Raw genomic sequence first — 20,410 nt, 5'->3', positions numbered from 1 at the left:
GTACCCAGAAGTCTAGCTGTCTGTTCCCAAATTATAAGTAGCCCTTGATCTTCTATCAAGTGCTACTCCTAGGTAGGGGTGGGGGGTTGGAGTGGGGGGATGGAGAATCTTTAGCTAGCATCTGTCCCATTTCAGCCAAAAAAGTTACTAGTTTAGTCTTTAAGAAAATAAGTTCCCTGTTGTCTATTATACTCACCTAAGTTCCTGGTCACTGGAGACATCTTCAGTGAAAGTAGGGTCCTTGGTTCCCACGCTTGAGAGCCAAATGTGATGACCGCGTATTTAAAATCAGCTGGAGTCAGGAATTCAGGTTAAGGGGAAAATCTTCAATCTTTATTCTCAGCAGAGGTGAAAAAGGATTGCAATAGCAATATGGGCAGCTATGATAGGAAGCCAGCTAGCAGAGGGAGGTGAAGGGCGGTCGCAATAGCAATGCTGTGACAAGACACCAGCCAGAAGTCTCTCTTTCCGCTTCCCTTTCCACTCCCTTGCCTCCACCCACCAAAATCATCATTTCCTATACAACACATCAGGACTTGCACAAAGAATGGGTGGGGCCATTCTTTCTCCAAGCAAAATTAGAAATCTAATTTATACAATAACATTATTATAAAGAAAAACAATTTTTAGAGATTTTGGAACTTTGATCAACATAATGATAAATTACAAGTCCAGAAGAATTAAGATGAAAATGCCACTGATTTTCCACAAGTCAATAAGTCAAGTCAATTAAAAGCACCTACGGTATGACAGGCATGCACAAAGTTCTGGAGATACAAAGAAAGGCAAAAACAGTCTCTATTCTTAAGGTGCACACACAATCTAATGAGAGAGAAAACATGCAAACAAATATGTACTAACAAAATAAAAACAGGATAATTGGAAATAACCTCAGAGTGAAAGCATAAGCTAAAGAAGGATCAGGAAAGATTTCTTAAGGGAAGTGAAATTTTAATTTTTAAAAATAATTTTATTATATATTTATTTTAATATTAATTTTAAAACTTTTTTTTGAATTCTAAATTCTCTCCTTCCCTCCAGTCCTTCCTGTAACCATTGAGAAGGCAAGCAATATATCAATTATCTGTGTAAAATAATGCAAAATATTTCATATTTGCCATGTTATCAAAAAAACAAGAAAAATAAAGCTAAAAAACTATACTTTGATCTTCCCTCAGAATTTATTAATTCTCTTTCTTTTTTTTAATTATAGTTTTTTACTTAGAAGTTATATGCATGGGTAATTTTACAGCACTGACAACTGCCAAACCTTTTGTTTGGCATCCACTCCCCCCAGATGGCAGGTTGACCAATACATGTTAAATATGTTAAAGTATAAATTAAATACAAATATAAATGTCCTAACAGTTATTTTGCTGTACAAAAAGAATCAGACTTTGAAATAGTGTACTCTTAGCCTGTGAAGGAAATAAAAAATCTAGGTGGACAAAAATATAGGGATTGAGAATTCTATGTAATGGTTCATAGTCATCCAGAGTTCTTTCACTGGGTGTAGCTGGTTCAATTCATTACTGCTCTATTGGAACTGATTTGGTTCATCTCATTGCTGAAGATGGCCATGTCCATCAGAATTGATCATCATATAGTATTGTTGTTGATGTATATATTATTTCTCTTTCTAAATGTAAATAATTTTTTTCATCACAAATCCTTCAGAATTGTCTTAGATTATAATACTGATCAGAGTAGCTAAGTCTTTCTCAGTTCATCATTACAATATTATTAGTGTGTACAATATTCTCCTACCTCTATTCATTTCAATTTACATTCTATTACCAGGTTTTGTAAAATTATCCTTTTCATCATTTCTAATAGAAAAATAGTATTCCATCATAAACATATACCACAATTTGTCCAACCATTTCCTAATTGATGGGTATCAATTTCCAGTTCTTGGACACCACAAAAATAGCTGTTATAAATATTTTGTACATATATGTCCTTTTCCTTTTTCTTTCATCTCCTTGGGAAATAGACCAGGTAGTCAATGGCATGCATTTATAGTCCTTTGACTACAATTCCAAATTGTTATCCAGAATGGCTGGACCAATTTACAAATTACAATTTGGGTCAAATGGCATGCATTTATAGCCCTTTGACTACAATTCCAAATTGTCATCCAGAATGGCTGGACAAATTTACAAATTACAATTTATAACCAGTACATTAGTGTCCCAATTTTTCTATATTTCCTCCAGCATTTGTTATTTTCCTTTTCTATCATGTTAATACATCTGATAGGTGTGAGGTGGTGGCTGCAAATGAAATTATAGCTGAGACTTGAAGGAATCCAAAGAATTCAGGAATGAGAGATAAAAAAGGAGGTATATAAGACACAGCCTCTGAAAATGCACAGAATGGAGAGGACCTTGTGTGTGAGACAAATGATAAACTTAAAATGCAAATACATACATACAATGTGTGACATGGATAACATGAGAATTTCTTCTGCAAAATTATGATTATTGAGAGCTTAATTTTTAATTTTTTTAGTTTTTTTTTTAATATTCAGTGAGATTAGAAGTATTGAGAGGGAGGGGTTAATAAAAGAAAAAAGAAAAATGAACAACCACAATTTTAGAAGACTCAGAATGATAGATGTCACTGACTTTCTTTTTTTTTTTTTAAATAACTTTTTATTGACAGAACCTATGCCAGGGTAAATTTTTACAACATTATCCCTTGCACTCATGTAACTTATTTTCTGATAGACATGTGAAAGACTCACTGTAAAGGTGAGACTGGTTTTTTGGACATGATCAACGCCAGAAATTTTTTTCTTGACCATGCATATTTGTTATAAAAGTTTTGTTTTTCTTTTATCTTCCAATTGAGGTGGGGAGAAGTGAGCAAAGAAAATAGATTTCTGCTCATTGAAAAAATATTTTTTTTAAAAAATATATTTAATGAAACAAGAAAAAAATATCAGCTTGTTCTTTGTACTCATATTTGTACTCATTCGAGACTCTAAGAGAGGCTGTTCAATCTTTGATCTGCCAGTGTACCAACTTACCAGGTGTCCATATACAATTCTCTAATATTTTAATTGTGTCGCTGCCAATTTTGCTTCCAGCTTTTCCTGATACTGTTTTTGCAATAATCCTTTACCATAGGTTAGTGAACTCAAGGGTAAATAGGTACTCTCTATGCTTTCATCAATCTTGGGGACAAACTCCCCATGAGAGATTTTTATGACGTTTCCTTGAAGAATTAAAAACAACCATAATAATAGTTAAACAGTTCTGATTTCCCTTTTTCCTCTATCATTGTTCCATTCATGCAGACCAAGAGTCCTATCTTTTTTTTTTTTTTATTCTCATCTTTTTAGTACAAATTAAAAGATCTTTGCTTTTCTCATCAGCCTCATTTTATTCTAAGCTTCAATACTCCTGAAACCATTTTTCCCCCAAGACTGTCATATATTCCTTTTCATCCTTGTTCATTACTTGTCTTTACTTCTTTTTTCTGGTATACATGCTCTTATTGGTTTCCTCCACTTCTTGAAGGATAAAATTATCCTAAGACAAGCTAAGAAATTGTTAGCTGATCTTCTCTGGCCAGAGAAAAAGCTCCATTAGATGTATGCATAATTGAAGTCCCCCATAACTACTACACATAATGGTAGTCGGCCAGTAGTATGCTGTTTCTCCAACTCCTCATCTATTCCCTTTCTGTCCTGGTAATCTGTAGACTATACAGTCTATCTGATGATAATGCTACTTCTGTTTCTGCCTCTGTTGATCTTTATTCCAAATATTTTTCATACTATGTTTCTCCCCCAATTTCTCATATATCTTAATATGCCATGCCATTCTGTTACTTTTGAAAGTGGCATAGCCTTCCAGATTCATATTTCTACCAAGTCTCAGGAAAATCTACAAGGTCAAATTTGCCTCTTTCCATCAGGATCCCTAGGTTTCTTTACTTCCTAACCATTCTTTGTGCATTGTATAAAGAAAACTGGAGCTATTTGGGGTTTTGGATGTTTCTTTCTCTCCTATGAATTTCTAGAAATCACTTCTGTTAGTCTCCTCTCTACAATACGTAGCAAAGGCAGTTTCTGACCTCTTTCTTCCTTTTCTAATTTAAAACCCTTTTGATTAGATTTGCATATAATTTAGTCAAGACCTTTTTACTGGTAATCCTTGTTAAGTATATCCCACCTCATGTCATTCATATATTTTATGCAATATTCCAGAAATCCAAATCTTGTTCTCATATACTTTCTTCCTTACTGGCTGTTTCCCAAATATCTCTTTTTCTTCTAATTGCCTTGTCTTTGGTTAGTAGCAATACTGAAATCTGCCTTAAGGTCTTCAGTTTCTCTCCTAGGACTTAATAAAATTTTTATTACTTCAGGCAACTTGTGCCCATATGAATTATCAGAAGTGGGATGTGGTTTTGACAGATGACTTCCTCAGGGTATTTTTAATTTGTTTTGAGACTGTCTTCCTATCTCAATCAGAACAGAAGTGTAGATTAGAGCAGAAGCCTTGCCAGTTCTATTTCTAACCTGAAGGTTTACCCCTTCCTTAAACTCCCGAACTCAAGCAATCCACTAGCCTCAGTCTCTTTAGCAGCAGAGACTGCAGGCATGAGTTCACATACTCAGCTAGTTTGCTAAGTCTTAAAAGTTTCTCTATTACTATTGGGATAAATGCTCTAGGAAAAGTAATATGCTTCTTCATTATTATTACTGAACTTAAAAAAAAAGCTTTCTCAATATCCTCAGTACACAGAGTGAATGAAATCAACAATCATGGAGTTGGCTTTGTTCTTAAATGTATTGAACCTTTCTTTCGTAGGATTTATAGGCTTTCTTTTAAAAATAAATTACATGCCCATTAAGTATAAGATCTCACTGAGTGTCAGAAACATGACAAAAAATTGACGAAATTGGTTTGTAGAATAATGAAAATAATTGGCATGTATATAGTGTTTTAGGTTTTTAAAACACTTTACATGCATTATATCATTTGATCTTTATAACCACCCTGTGATGTATGTGTTTTTGTTATACCCATTTTACAGATGAGAAAACTGAGAATCAGAGAGCTTAAGTGACTTACCAGCATTACACAGCTAGTAAATGTATGAGATGGGATTCAAATCCAAAGATTTCCTGATTCCAACAGGATCCACTAAATTATGCAGTCTCATGTTGTATGTGATGTGCCTTGAGAAAATGCTATTTCAATGGAGATAACACCAAATGGCATCTTTTTAAAATTCAACAATAATTAAGTGCTTGTGTGAGACATTATATTACTTCCTATTAAAAATTTAAAAATTTTTAAAATATTAAAACTGTCCTTGCTCTCAAAGATCTGACATTCTACTAGCAGTAAACAAGATATTAATAAACAAGTAAATACAACAATAGATAATTTGGGTGAAGAAACGACTAGAGGGATCCTGAATGGGAGCAGCAATTGAATTGAACCATGGAGTCCAAGAAAGGCAAATGAGCATTCTCAATATTGAGTATAGCACAAGAGTATGAACTGGAACAACATGTAGTCAGTAAACTAGTATTAAGCACCTCCTATATGGCAAGCTCTTTATGGGCAATTTATTTTCTGTTAAAATTTTGGAAAGATAGGATACGAGGCAGATTTTTAAAGGGCTTTATAATGCCAAACAGAGTTTATATGTAAGAACCACTGAAGTTTCTTGAGTAAGGATGTGATCTTTGCTTTAGGAACATCATTTTGGCATCTGTATACATGATATTTTGGAGAGGAGAACAGCTGGAGGAAGGGAAAATAAAAGTTTCCTGTGATTGTCCAAGTGAAGGGCAATCAGGACCTATTCTAAAGTAATGGCCATTGTGCTGTGTTAAAAGCGAGAGATGCTATGGAATCAATAGAACTATTTCCATAATTGATTGGATCCCTGGCATCAGGTTTCAGAATCATTATCTAAGGAATACTGCAAACTACAGGTGCTCAGGAGCAAAGAAACCTGCATTTCAGTTGAAAGCCATAAATCACAGGTGTGATCACTCATGCAGAAAAGCAGAATTCATCTACCCTACTCCCCCAGCCACATGGAAAGCGTTATTCAGACAGTCCGAGTCAAAATAGGCCCTATTTAATCCAACAGAACCCGTTTAAATGAGCAACACTGTGTAGTAGGTTTATAAAGTTTCTTAAACAAGCTTCAGTACCCTTCCCATCCCCCGCCCTTTCAGCGAACACATTTCTTGGCTCCCAAAATAATTGCCTTTTAGAGTGTTAGGTAAAACAAGACAGGCAAACACACTCTGCCCCGTCTACCAGACAGATTTAAAAGGAAAAATACCTTCAACCACAAACCACCTGAGCTACAGTGCTTCTCTCTGGCCTCAAGTTCTTCCAACTAGCAGAACTTGGGCCTGTGGAAGAGACTGGACACTGAGAGGTACCACAGACATGTTGTTTGCAGACTCACAGACTGAGGACTGGAAAGGACCTCAGAGGCAATCTAATGTAGCCCACACCTGAATAGAAATCCCTTATACAACATAGCTCCCAAATCATCATCTTGGCTGCTCTTTGTGCTCTGTTGAGAACCTGGAGTGACTTAGGCCCATTTATTTTGGGGTGTGTAGATAACTTAAGAAATGTGTACTGCACTTCCCCCCGACTCCGGAAAGCAGTAAAATCCTTTACTTTGTCTGCTGTTAAATAAGTTGACCCAGAATAACGTTTTAAGTCATCAGAAAACTGACTTTTGCTCCAAGTATTAGCAGGGAGCCCCAGAGTTCCAAAGTCATGATCTGTGCCTCACTGACAGCCTCTGATGGTATATGTCATCCTTTAATCAAAGCCTTCTAAAATTCATTGCTCAAGTTTCCCCACCAACACAAGTTTGTGCGGAAACTAAAGTTAAAAAGGGAAGAGAGACCATGCATTTGAAAGAGGCCTTGTAGAAACTTAAGTTAGTTGTATCAACTTGGAGAAGCACTCTAAAAAATCCCTACTCTCTTCAATGCCTATAGTCATATGAAGGGACATATGGAAGTTGGATTCTTTGCCTCAAGTGACTTTAAAACCAGAGGTGTGCCTCAAGATTTTTTTTAAGTTTAAACATGAATGTCTCCATATTCACAGAAACAGAAAAGGATGCTTGTATACAAAATCACTTCTCAGTTCTTAGCACTATGCCTGGTGAGTAGTGAGTTTAATAAATACACTAGTTCATACATTAAAGAATTTAACCTTACAAAGGAAGACAGGTATGTTTTCTTTTTCCACTTGACTACTATGGAAGTTTTGCATCACTACACAAGTATAACCTATATAAATTGCTTGCCTTCTCAATAAGGGGAGTGGGGAGGGAGAGGCAGAGAGAGAGAATTTGGAAGTCAGTTTTAAAAATGAATGTTTAAAATTGCTTTTACATATAACTGGGGGAAAATAAAATACTAAATAATTTTTTTTTTTTTGCCTTTAAAGACTTTTCTTGGCTATGCAAAGAGTCAATGTTGTCAAATTGTGTATATGTTTTGAAAATAAAAAGCTTAATAAAATTTTGTTAAATTCTTTTAAAATCTGGAAAAAAGACTTTTCTTTATTTAACATTTTTCCCCACTTACATTCAAAACAATTTTTTTTACATTGCTTTTTAAGATTTTTGAGTTCTAGGTTCTCTCCCTTAACCCCACCCACAATTAGGAAACCATATGTGATGTTATGCAAAACATTTCTATACCAGTCAAGTTGTAGGGAAAAAAAAAAAAACAGATCTCCCAACCCAATGAAAATAAAAACCCTCAATAAAAATTAAATTAAAATAAAGAGAGAGAGAGAAAGAAAGAGTAATAGAGAATGCTTTGCTCTCTATTCAAACTCAACTCTATTCAACTCTATTCTATTTGCAACTCTATTCAAACCCTTCTCTGGGTATGGATAGGATTTCTCAGAAGTTCTTCACAGTATGTGTGGAGGATTGTATTACTGAGAACAATAAAGTTATTTATATCTGGTCATCCCAGAACATTGCTATTATTTTGTATACAGTAGATTTCACTTAGTTCATGGAAGACTTTCCAGGTTTTTTTGTTTTTTTTTTTTTTTTCCTGAGACCATGCTGCTCATCATTTCCCAGCGAACAATAATATTCCATCAGAGAAACTTGCTTCAAAAAATTGTTTATAATTACTATTGCTAATTGTATTTCCCCTATTTATTCTCTCTTTCCTTTCATCCTGTCCCTTCTCAAGTGTATTCTTATTTACCACTCCCTCCCCCAATATGCTCTCTCTTTTATCATTCTCCTCTCTTCCCATACCCCTCTTATTTTCTTACAGGGATTTCTATACTCATATTGAGTGTGTGTTACTTCCTATTTGAGCCAATTCTGATGAGAGTAAGGTTCATTTACCCCTTCTCTTCCCCCTCATCCCCTCCACTGTAAAAGCTTTTTCTTGCTTCTTTTTTCATGGCAGATAATTTGCACTATTCCACTTCTCCCATTCCCTTTCTCTCAGTACATTTTTCTTTCACCTCTTAAATTTCATCATTTTAAAAAAGAGATTATCCTTTCATATTCAATTCACACCTGTGCCCTCTGTCTATATATAGTTCTTCTAACTGCCATAATAATGAGAATGTTCTAATGAGTTAGAATTATCAACCTCCAATGTAGATATGTAAACAGATAAACCTTATTAAGTCCCTTATGATATCACTTTCCTGATTACCTTCTTATGGTTCTCCAAAGTCTTGTATTTGAAAATCAAATTTCTCATTCAGTTCTGGTCTTTTCATCATGAACACTTGAAAATCCTCTGTTTCACTGAATGACCACCTTTTCCTCTGAAGGATTATATTTAGTTTTGCTGGGCAAGAGATTCTTTGTTGTAATCTTCTCTCCGTTGCTCTCCAGAATATCATATTCCAAGCCCTCAGGTCCTTTAATGTAGAAGCTGCTAACATATTTAACATATATAGGACTGCTTGCCATCTTGCGGTGGGGGGGTGGAGGGAGGGAGGGGAAAAAACGAAACATAAGCGAGTGCAAGGGATAATGTTGTAAAAAAATTATCCTGGCATGGATTCTGTCAATACAAAGTTCTTATTAAATAAAATAAAATTTAAAATTAAAAAAAATGTAGAAGCTGCTAAATCTTGTGTTATCCTGAGTATGGCTCCATGATCCCTGAATTGTTTCTTTCTGGATGCTTGCAATATTTTCTCTTGCAATATTTCTGGGAGTGCTGGAATTTGACTATAATATTCCTGGGAGCTTTTATTTTGGGATCTCTTTCAGGAGGTGATTAGTAAATTCTATCAATTTTTATTTTACCCTCTGTTTCTAGAATATCAGGACAGTTTTCCTTGATAATTTCTTGAAAGATGATGTCCAGGATCTTTTTTTGATCATGACTTTCAGGTAGACCAATAATTTTTAAATTATCTCTCCTGTATTTATTTTCCAGATCAGTTGTTTTTTCCAATATGATATTTCATATTTTTGTTTTTGATTTATTGTATCTTGATTTCATACAAAGTCACTAGTTTCCATTAGCTCAATTCTATTTTTTAAGGAATTATTTTCCTCAGTGAGCTTTTACACCTCCTTTCCTAATTGGCCAATTGCTAATTCAGAGATCATGCTGGGCTGGGGTGTGCTGGGGCTGTACCAGTGTGTCCTGCCCCAGGACTCTCTCCCTGGTTACACAGGCCTTTTCTGCTGAGTTTCTAAGTTGCCTTCAGTTGGAAAATGTTCTAATACTCTAAAATTTGTTTAGAGTCATTCTTTAAAGGAATTTGGGGCAGTTTGGGGGAGAGGTTGAGCAAGTTCCTGCTTTTACTCTGCCATTTTGACTTTGCCCCCAAATAATTAAAAAAAAGAAAGAAAGAAAAAATGACTAGTAATTAGAGAGAAGACAAACTGACTATGAATTTATTACATGTATCTTGGAGTTTTATAAATTTAAATGTTATGTGCAAAAATGTTTGTAGCAGCCCTTTTTGTAGTGGCAAGAAACTGGAAATTGAGTGAATGCCCATCAGTTGGAAAATGGCTGAATAAATTATGGTATATGAATAGATTATTGTTCTATAAGAAACAATTAGCAGGATAATTTCAGAGAGGTCTGGAGAGACTTACATGAACTGATGCTAAGTGAAATGAGCAGGACCAGGAGATCATTGTACATGGCAACAACAATATTATAACACAATCAATTCCGATGGACGTAACTCTTTCCAACAGTGAGATGATTGACCAGTTTCAGTGATCTTGTGATGAAGAGAGCCACCCAGAGAGAGGACTATAGGAACTGAGTTTGGATTACAATATAACATTCTCACTCTAAATGTTGTTGTTTGTTTGCATTTTTTTCTTAATCATTTTCTTTCCTTTTTAATCTGATTTTTCTTGTGCAGCAAGATAATTGTAGAAATATGTTTACATATATTGGATTTAACCTATATTTTAACATGTGTAACATATATTGAATTCCTTGCCATCTAGGGGAGGGAGTGAAAGGAAGAAGTAGAAAATGTGGAACACAAGGCTAAGCAAGGATCAATGTTGAAAAATTATCTGTGCATATTTTGAAAATAAAAAGCTTTAATAAAAAACCAAAAAATGTAAATATTAAAATTAACATAATAGTATCACCATCACTCTGTTTATCCATATCTCTTCCTAAACTTCCTTCTGTTTTCTTCTGTATTTTTAGATGTTTCACTGATAACTGCTTGGAAACATATTTTGAAATCTGTTACTACTAGGCCCCTTTCCTTTTGGCTGTTTTTCATTATCTCCTTTGAAATTCTTGATATTTTGTTTTTCCAAATAAATTATGCTGCAATTTTATCTAGTTAGATTAACACTGAACTTATAAATTAATTTAGGAAGGTATGGTCATTTTTATTATAATACCAAGGCTCAACCAAGAGTAATTACTTGCCAATCATCTATCTTCCTTTTATATAGGAAATATCCTACCACAGATCACCCTGTGGTTCCTTCATCAAGTAAAAATCCTTCTTTAATTGGATTAAAAAGGGAAAAGCTTCATGGCTAATGAAACAGAATAACCAAAATGAGGACTTTAAACAAAAGAAAAAATTTTAGCAGTTTTTTTTAGTTAAACAGTGGGCCAGTCTATGGGAGTTCAGTTTCAAGCATACTAGCTGAAGAAGAAAAAATCACTGTGGGGAAAGAAGGAAGAAAGAACAGAGAAGGAAAGTCTCCTCCCTCCCTCCCTCCCTCCTACCTCCATCCCTCTTCCTCTCTCAAGAGTAGTCTACAAATAGGATTTTCTGATAAGTTACAACTTCTTTTCCAAAATGAATATATAAATATATCACCTCTTGAAAACTGAATTTTGTGAATACCATATTTTACACACAATAGAACTTTTTTAAAAACTGTGCAATAAAACCTTTTACATATTAAAAAAATCCTTTTATAAACAATTCCCCTCATCTTCCCTATGTTTAATCTGTTTTGTCAATTTATAATGATATGAGGTTTTTAATTTTTTTTTTTTTTTTTGGTGAGCCAATGAGGGTTAAGGGACTTGCCCAAGATTATCCAGCTAGTATTAACTATCTGGGGCTATATTTGAATTCAGGTCCTCTTTACTTTCAGAGCCAGGGTGCTATTCACTGTGCCATCTAGCTACTCTAATTTTTTTTTTAAGTTTTATGTTACCTACTAAGTAAACCATCCATTGTTAATAAAGTTTTTTTTAAACAAAAGAAAAATTTACCTTAGCAAACCTAATCACCCATAACAAATATAACTCATCAAATGACTCCCATCTGTTCAAATAAGAATCATTCTATAATATTGTTTCCTTGATTGTGCTTCACTTTGCAGTAATTCATATTAGTTTTCCCATACTTCTCTAATCTTCATGTCATTTTTCAAGTGCAATAATATTCTGACATATTCATTTATTCAATGTTTAGCATAGTCATTTTTCAAGTGCAATAATATTCTGACATATTCATTTATTCAATTTTTAGCATAGTACCTAGAATAGTAGGCATTTAAGTAAACATTTATTATCAATAAATTGATATTTATTGACTCAATCTGACTTAATTCTACTTGGACACACTAACAATTCTAATATAGAGTTGTCATTTTGGTTGTCTTCAAGAATGAAGGACAACAATCACCAGTACCTTCTTTATTTCCAACACTTTGTTACTGTAGAAAAGGTCTTCTATAAATATTTTGGTGTACATGGGACCTTTTTTTTTTCTGTCTGACCTCTTTAAGCTATAGCCCAAGCAGAGGTATCTCTAGGTCAAAGGATATGTAAATTTTAGTAAGTTTCTTAGTGCAACTTTCTAAAACCGCTGGACCAATTCATTATTCTACCAATAATATGTGTTTGTCTTTCCCACAAACTCTTTAATATTGACTATTTCCATCTTCTGTCATTTTTGCCAGTTTGTTGGGAATAAAACTTCAAAACTTTTAATTTGCACTTTGTCTTTATTAATGATTAATAATTTATTAATACTCTCATATGATTGTTATAGTGTGCAATTCTCCTGAAAACCATTCACATACTTTGTCCAAGAAGGAATAATTTTCTTCCTTGACACTGTTTTGATTAATTATTTTTAATTTTTTTTTTGATATCTCTTTTAATTTGCAGGTCATATAACCATTTTGAATTTATTACGGCATAAGCATTGGTTTAAAACTAATTTTTGCCAAATCTCTAACTAATTTTTGCCAAACTTCTTCCAACTTTCCCAGCAGTTATCATATAGAGATTTTCCCCCCAATTTATATTCTCTGGCTTATCAAAACTAGATTGAGTTCAATTGTTTCTAATTCTTCCTTACATCTGTTGCACTGACCTACTTCTCTAATTTTCAATCAGTATCAAACCCTTTTTGTTTAAAGTTACTGCTGCTTTACAGGACAATTTGTGATTTGGGAGTACTATTCCCCTTTGTTTTTACTTTTTAAAAAATTTCCCTGGAAATTCTAGACTTTTTATTGCTCAAAATGCTGTTTATTTTCTTTAACCCTATCAAGTATCCCCTTGGTATTTTTTTTTTTTTTTTTTGGGCCGGGACAATTGGGGTTAAATGACTTGCCCAAAATGGTATTTTGATGACTACAGCACTACATTTGTAAATTAATTGTAAAGCAATTTTGTCATTTTCACTATACTGCAGCGATCTAGTCATGAATACTATCTCTTCACTTACTTAAGTGAAATTTTATTTCTTTAAAGATTAATTATATCTCAAGTATATCCTAGCATATAGAGTGATTGACAGATATTTTACAGATATAATCTAGTTTTTTTTAAAACAGACCAGTTTCATATATGAAGGCAAGGGATAGTGGATAGCTATACAATCACTGTACTATTAATTTACTGCTTCCCTTAGAGAGTGTCAAAGGACAATCTTACTGAAGGCTTTTAGTCAATCAAAATACAGTTTACATAAAAAACTTATGTGAGGTCTAATTTTTGAGAATGTTGAGCTATCTTTGGCTGAAGTTAGGAATTATAATTAAATCCTCAGAGGCAAAATAAATGACTGTCTAGGAATCTGATTAAATTAAGATATGTTCCATCTGAGACAACCAAGACAAGAATTTAGCACCTTTCCTATTACTGCAAATACCACCAGAGACTATTATTTTTTATGCAACTGCTTCCTCTCTGCTTTTCAATGGCACATGTGTTTTGCAGCTGTCCTTACTTTAGCCAACAAGAATAAAGAATCAATTAAGAGGAAAAGGTCAAATCATCCAAGCTGCCTGAATTACACATGAGGATTTTTTTTTTAACTTTAAAATAAGAACCACATCAAATATAGTAAATAAAATGATAAGATTTCAAGACAAGTTTTTTTTCTATTTGGAAATTTTTGTTCCTCCCTTCTCTTAGGTTTTTATGCTTAAGGGCAAAGTTCAAACACACAAACTCTTCTTTTATAAACCCACATTTATTTTATGACAAAAGTCACCTTATTATACAATTTATCTGATAGGCAAGATTTTGCTATGTGAATTAAACCAAAAGTTACATAATTTTAAATAGAATTCATAGTTTGTTTTTTTTTTTTAAAGACCCAAAGAATATTGTAAGGATTTTAGAGGCAGGCTTTTAGGTAGATGAATATCTGAGGGACTAAATGAATTTTTGTTGTTGAGTCATTTCAGTCCTGTCCAATTCTGTATGACTCCATTTAGGATTTTCTTTGCAAAGATACTGAAGTGATTTGCCATTTTCTTCTCCAACTATATGAATATATATTTCATTTAAGCTGCTTGACAACTGCAATGATTTCTTTTTTGTCTTTGTATTCCTAGCACTTAGCAAAGTCCCCTAATATAAAGGGGACAATAAATAACTTCTTAGTGAGTGGAATTATTTAAATAGGATGGTTAAAATGTCAAATCTGTTATTATTCATGGATGATAATAATATTTCAAATGCCTTAAGAAGAAATTAAATATAACATCATTTATATTACTAATTTATTTTGATCCTGAAGCCAAAAAACATGCAACTAGTCATTGCTGATTAATCCCACTCCTTAAAATATAATGGATCGTGGATATCATGTTTGGATAAAGAATACTTTCAGGAAATGTTCCCCTGAGATTTGAAAAGTTGGTCTCTTTTTTTTTCCCTTCAAGTAATTAGTTCAAGTAAGCCTCCACGAAAGTTCTACTCTGATAACTCATCTTGGCATGGAAGCATCCCTGGATTCTTAGATACTATGTCAGAGAGGTTCAAAGTCCAGTAGGTCCTAGCCTGCAAAAAAGGCTCTGGACACAGGCATGGCAATGTCCCCCAGAAAGACTTTACTAGATCAAGTACAATTAATATCTTCAGATATGTAAATATGTGAAACATACCATTTTATTTTCTTGATCATCATTGACAAAGTCTTACTGTTGACTTTATTGTTTTAAAATGAGAACATTTCCAAAAAGCAAACTCCTCTAAGGTGCAGTGATTTTATGATCTAAGCTATTTGTTCTGCCTTTTACCTAATCCCTGAACTTTTTATTCGTTAACAGTGATATTCCCTGGTTTGCAAAATTTGTGATGGTAAATCAAAATATGGAAAGCTATTATTGGTGTGAAGAATGATGTACCCAAGGTACCATTTAATTAAGTCTGAATCTAAAGTTCTTGGCTCCTAATTGTGATTGACAGGAATGTTGGTCTCTCTCCAGGAACCCTTTTATAATGCTGGGGAAAAAAAAAACAACATCTTCTGGGGTAAACAACTGGAAAAACAACCACTGGAGGCTGTGGCACTTCTTCCCTTATGGATATGTTCAGACTTTGGGCTGTCCCAATTATCCCCAACCTTGAATCAATTATCTTTCCTCTTTCTTCCTATCCCTTAATAAAAGGGATTAATATCAATTGAAATCTTTTAAAAGATCCTAGACTGAAACTCTAGACAGCAAACCTCCTAGAATGTTTTTTTTTTTCTCAATTAGCATTTATTAAGTGCCTTTTATATACAAGGCATTGCACTAAGTGCTGGGAATACAAAGAAGCCTCTGCCCTTGAAAAGCTCACTATCTAATTGGGGCACTGTTTCACTTTTTGTATTATATTTCTAGACCTCAGCACATGGTCTGGCACATGGTAAATGTTTTTAAAATGTTTATTAATAAAAAGAACCCGAGATATCTCCAACTCACTCTGAAATAGTCTCACCGATTTAAGTATCAGACCGACAGGCAGATATGTGGCTGTTGCCTAACATTCAACCCAGTTAAGGTCAGAGTCACTCATATTTTGCCATTTCTGCTATTTAGAGATTGGTGATAAGCTTTTTGGGCAAAGCAACTAATGAAAACTTATTTATTAAAGTTTGAATTATCAGTGATGGTGGAGACAGTACAATATCATTAAAGTCACAAATCTTTCAAAGTAGTGAAAAAACTTCAAGTAGTGAGGTTATTTATAAATGCTAAATACGAGACCTAATGAAGCTTGTATTATCACCTTGGACAAATGCCAATGATCCTTATAATAAGAGTTTACTTTTTCTAATTTGGTTCTTTAAATATTCTAAAACACTAAACTAAATGCAGTCATATTTCTGTTTCACTAGGCAAATACAGAGAACAAATCAATAAGTTCTGTCCAAAAGCTGGAAAACGCCTAAATGGTTCCCAACTCTCTGAAAAGATATTATACTTGAGAAAAACCCTATGTTCCAAGCTAGTTGATAGAGTAATATCTCTGCTCATAATATAGATTCCATCATTATGAAGTGTGCAAGTCAAATTAAGACCTGATTTGGATGTATTCTCCTTGAGATAGAGCCATTCCCGGGTAGTTGTATTGTAAGATTGCACTGTTAACAGGTCCTCACTTTGATTGGTCCTTTTGTTGGGTCCAAATTCATGGAGACAACCTCCCACCAAATAGATGATCTCTTCCACTGACAGCATCTGTTGTTTGCGAATGTGGACATCACATGCTTCAAAAACAGTCCAGGCATCAGAAGTGGGACAATACTGCAAAATGTTCATATTCCTATCTAAAATTAAAAAATAAGCAAAATTGTAAACATTATAACTATTGCTCACTATCCACAATAGATCCCTATCTCTCTACTGAGGTATTTTAAAGTAACTTAGGGAAAAAGCAATAAATTCAATAAAATTAGATCCAGTTAAAAAGCATAAGGAAATTTTCCTTTTCAGAACTACGCAAATATATACATATAACAAGGATAAAGGAAGTTATAAAGTGGACTGGAATTGTTGAAAAAATAGATCTAACTAATTATTTATGTGATTAATGAAGATAAAAACATTTTTTAATTTACATATTTTACATATTCTGAATATTTATTCAGATATTTGTATCAAATATTAATTATTAAATATTAAAATATATTTACATATTCTGAATATATGTATATTCAGAAATTTATAATACCTTAAAAACTGACTGCATGATAGGCTTAAAGGAATCAAAGGCAAATGTAAAAAGGCATAAATAAAATATTCTTTAGAGACAATAAAAATAGGTTAATAAAAAATAGGAATTTTAACCTAGACTCAGAAAAAGAAATAAAGCAAGCCATTTATGAACTACTAAAAGCAAAAATTCTGAAGCAGATGGATTTACAAGTGGTTTGACATAAATTAGCAAACATAATTCATAACATAATCCACAAAAATAACAAAAACCATATGACTATTTTAATAGATGCAAAAAAAGCCTTTGACAAAGTAAAGTACTCATGTTAAAGTCCTAAAAATGCATAAACACAGAAGGGACCTTCTTTAATATGATCAAAAGCACATATATAACACTAAGAACAAGTATTATTTGTAATACAAAAACATTAAATGTTTCCCACAAACAAATGCATCTACTCACCACTAGTATTGTACATAATTATGGAAATATTAAAGACAAACACTGCATAAAATTATTCCTATTTGCAGATGACATGACATGAGGGCATTTTTTGAAAATATTAAAAATCAGGAAGAAACTAGGTTCAATAAAATAGTTAAACATAAAATAATTTTATAAAGTTATTGGCATTTCTATATAGTACAAACAAGACCTAGAAACAAAGCAAAAATGTTTGTGGCAAACCTTTTTGTAGTGGCTAGAAACTGGAAAATGAATATATGCCCATCAACTGGAGAATGATTAAGTAAATTGTGGTATATGAATGTTATGGAATATTATTGTTCTGTAAGAAATGACCAATAGGGTGATTTCAGAAAGGCCTAGAGACTCTTACATGAACTGATGCTAAATGAAATTGAGCAGAACCAGGAAATCTCATGATGAAAAATGCATCCACATCCAAAGAAAGAAATCTGAATGCAGATCAAAATATACTATTTTCACTTTTTGGTTTTTGGTTTTTCTTTCTCATGGTTTTTTCCTTTTGTTATGATTCTTCTTTTGTAACATGATTTGGATGTATTCTCCTTGACTAATGTGGAAATGTTTGTACATGAAGATTGTATATGAATAACCTATATCAGATTGCTTGCCATCTTGGAAACAAAGGAGACCAGAGGAGGAAGGAGGGAAAAAAAATGGAACTCAAAATCTTACAAAAGTGAACACTAAAAACTATCTTTACGTGTAATTGGGGGGAAAATACTAGTAAGGGGGGGGGGGGGAGAAAATAGATATCTCTCTGCATCTTTAGTCTATCACCTTTCTCTCTAGAAGACTTCTGAAATCATAATTGATCACTAACATGGTTCAGAGTTCTGAAGTAAATCCTTCAAACATAGTATCATTTATGTTTTTGTGGTCCTCTTGAATCCATTCTCCTAGTCCTACTTATTGCATTCTACACAAGTGCATAAGTCTTTGCAACTTGCTTTTTTCTTTTTTGGAGGCAATCTGGTTAAGTGCCCAAGGTCACACAGTATTTGAAGCCAAATTTGAACTCAGATCGTCCTGACTCCAGGATCAGTGCTCTTATCACCTAGCAGCCCTCCCATTTGGTTTTAATTCTTCATATTCTTTTTTTTAAAAAATTTTTAATTTATCATTCTTTTTTAAAATTTTGAGTTCTAAATCCCCTTTTACCTCCTACCCCACCCACAAAGAAGTCAAACAATATATCAGTTATACACATGAAATCATGCAAAACAAATTTCCACATTAACCACATTGCCCCCCCCCCAAAAAAAAAAGGCAAGAAAAAAATAAGAGAAAAAAATTATACTTCAATTTGCATCAGAGTTCATCAGTTTTCTCTTTGAAGGTGGATAGCATTTTTTTTATCTTGAGTACTTTTGAATTGTCTTGGATCACTGTATTGATCAGAGTAACCAAGCCTTTTATAGTTGGTCAATACTACAACATCGCTGTTAATTGTACACAATGATCACTGGGAACTTCTCACTTCACTTTTCATCTATTCATATAGGTGTTTTTTCTGAAATCACCCATTTCTTTTAGTATAATACTACTATATCACAATCATCTACCACAATTGGTTCAGCTGTTCTCCAAATGAAGAGCATCCCTTTAATTTCCAGTTTCTTGCCACCACAAAAAAAGCTGTTATAAATATTTTTTAACATATAAGTCCTTTTCCTTTTCTTTTGATACCCTAAGTCAATAGATATGCACAGTTTAGCCTATAGCCCTATAGTTCCAAATAGTTCTCCAAAATGGTTGGACCAGTTCACTACTCTACCAGCAATGCACTAGTATACCTATTTTTCCCTCACTGCCTCTAGCATTTGTCATTTCTGATAAGTATGAGATGGTAGCTCAGGGTTGTTTTAATTTGTCTTTCTCTAGTTAACAATAATTTTGAACATTTTTTTCAAGACTTTGATTTCTTCTGGAAACTATCTATTTGTATCTTTTGATTACTTATCAATTAGGGGAATGATTCTTATTTTTATAAATTTGATTCAGTTCTATACTCAGTTTATATTTATTTTTTGATTATCAATTAGGGGAATTATTTTTATAAGTTTGATTTCAGAAATGAGATCTTTATCAAAGAAACCTGTAAAGTTTTTTGACATTACTTCATTGACTGGTATCTTTTAGCAAAATATCGTTTCCCTGATTATCCCTTTTAATTAGATCTGTTTTTGTTTTTGCTTTGTCTGGGATCTTTGTCTTTTTTTTACTTCAGCTGAAGCATATAAGATTTTGTGTCAGCCCTTTATTTTAACTGTGTGTGTATTTTAGTTTCAAATGTGTCTACTGTAAAGAATATATTATAGTTTCTAATCCATTCTGCTGCTTCTATTTTATGAACAAGCTCATCCCATTCACATTCACAATTGTAATTACTCACTGTGTATTTTCTCTGCCTGTCTCTCTTTTTACCCTGTGCTTACTCAAAAATCTATTTTGCTTCTAACGACCTAACCCTTATTGCACCCTTACTTTTATCGTATCCCCATCTCCAATTTCCCTATAGATAAGTTACATTTCTATACCCAAATGAGTTTGTATGAGTGTGTGTATGCACATATATTCTTTTTTTTTAGTAAATTCCAATGAAAGTGAGGTTCAAGCATTGCCTGCCATCCCTCCTCCATATTTAGCCCTCCACTGTGAAAGTTCTTCCTTATGCCTCTTTTATGAGAGAAAATTTTGCCCATTCAACCTCTTCCTTTTCTCAGTGCATCTCTTTCTCACCCTTTCATTTTTTTGGGGGGAGGGGAAAATCCCCCACAATCAACTCACACTCATTTCTACATATACTTCTTTTAACTGCCCTAATAATGATAAATTTCTCATATATATCATCTTCCCAAATAAGTATATAAACAGTTATATTTTATTGAATCCCTTACACTTACTCTTTCATGTTTACCTTTTTATGCTTCTCTTCAGTCTTATGTTGAAATGTCAAATTTTCTATTCAGCTCTGGTTTTTTCATCAGGAATGCTTGAAAATCCTCTATT

The 20,410-nt window shown here is 33.3% G+C and overlaps 1 protein-coding gene across 1 annotated transcript in view; it reads right to left on the bottom strand.

Moving 5' to 3' along the window:
- KLHL42 (kelch like family member 42) overlaps positions 1 to 20,410 on the bottom strand; it is a 57,906-nt gene that overhangs the window by 5,744 nt on the left and 31,752 nt on the right. The window contains exon 3 of the mRNA XM_051961136.1: positions 197 to 16,523. Within this exon, the coding sequence (XP_051817096.1) occupies positions 16,072 to 16,523 (452 nt within the window). The 3' untranslated portion in view covers positions 197 to 16,071. The remainder of the gene's footprint in view (positions 1 to 196; positions 16,524 to 20,410) is intronic.

This window comes from Antechinus flavipes, chromosome 5 (assembly GCF_016432865.1).
Source record: "Antechinus flavipes isolate AdamAnt ecotype Samford, QLD, Australia chromosome 5, AdamAnt_v2, whole genome shotgun sequence".
Classification (NCBI taxonomy): domain Eukaryota; kingdom Metazoa; phylum Chordata; class Mammalia; order Dasyuromorphia; family Dasyuridae; genus Antechinus; species Antechinus flavipes.
This window is presented reverse-complemented; position numbering and strand designations above follow the sequence as displayed.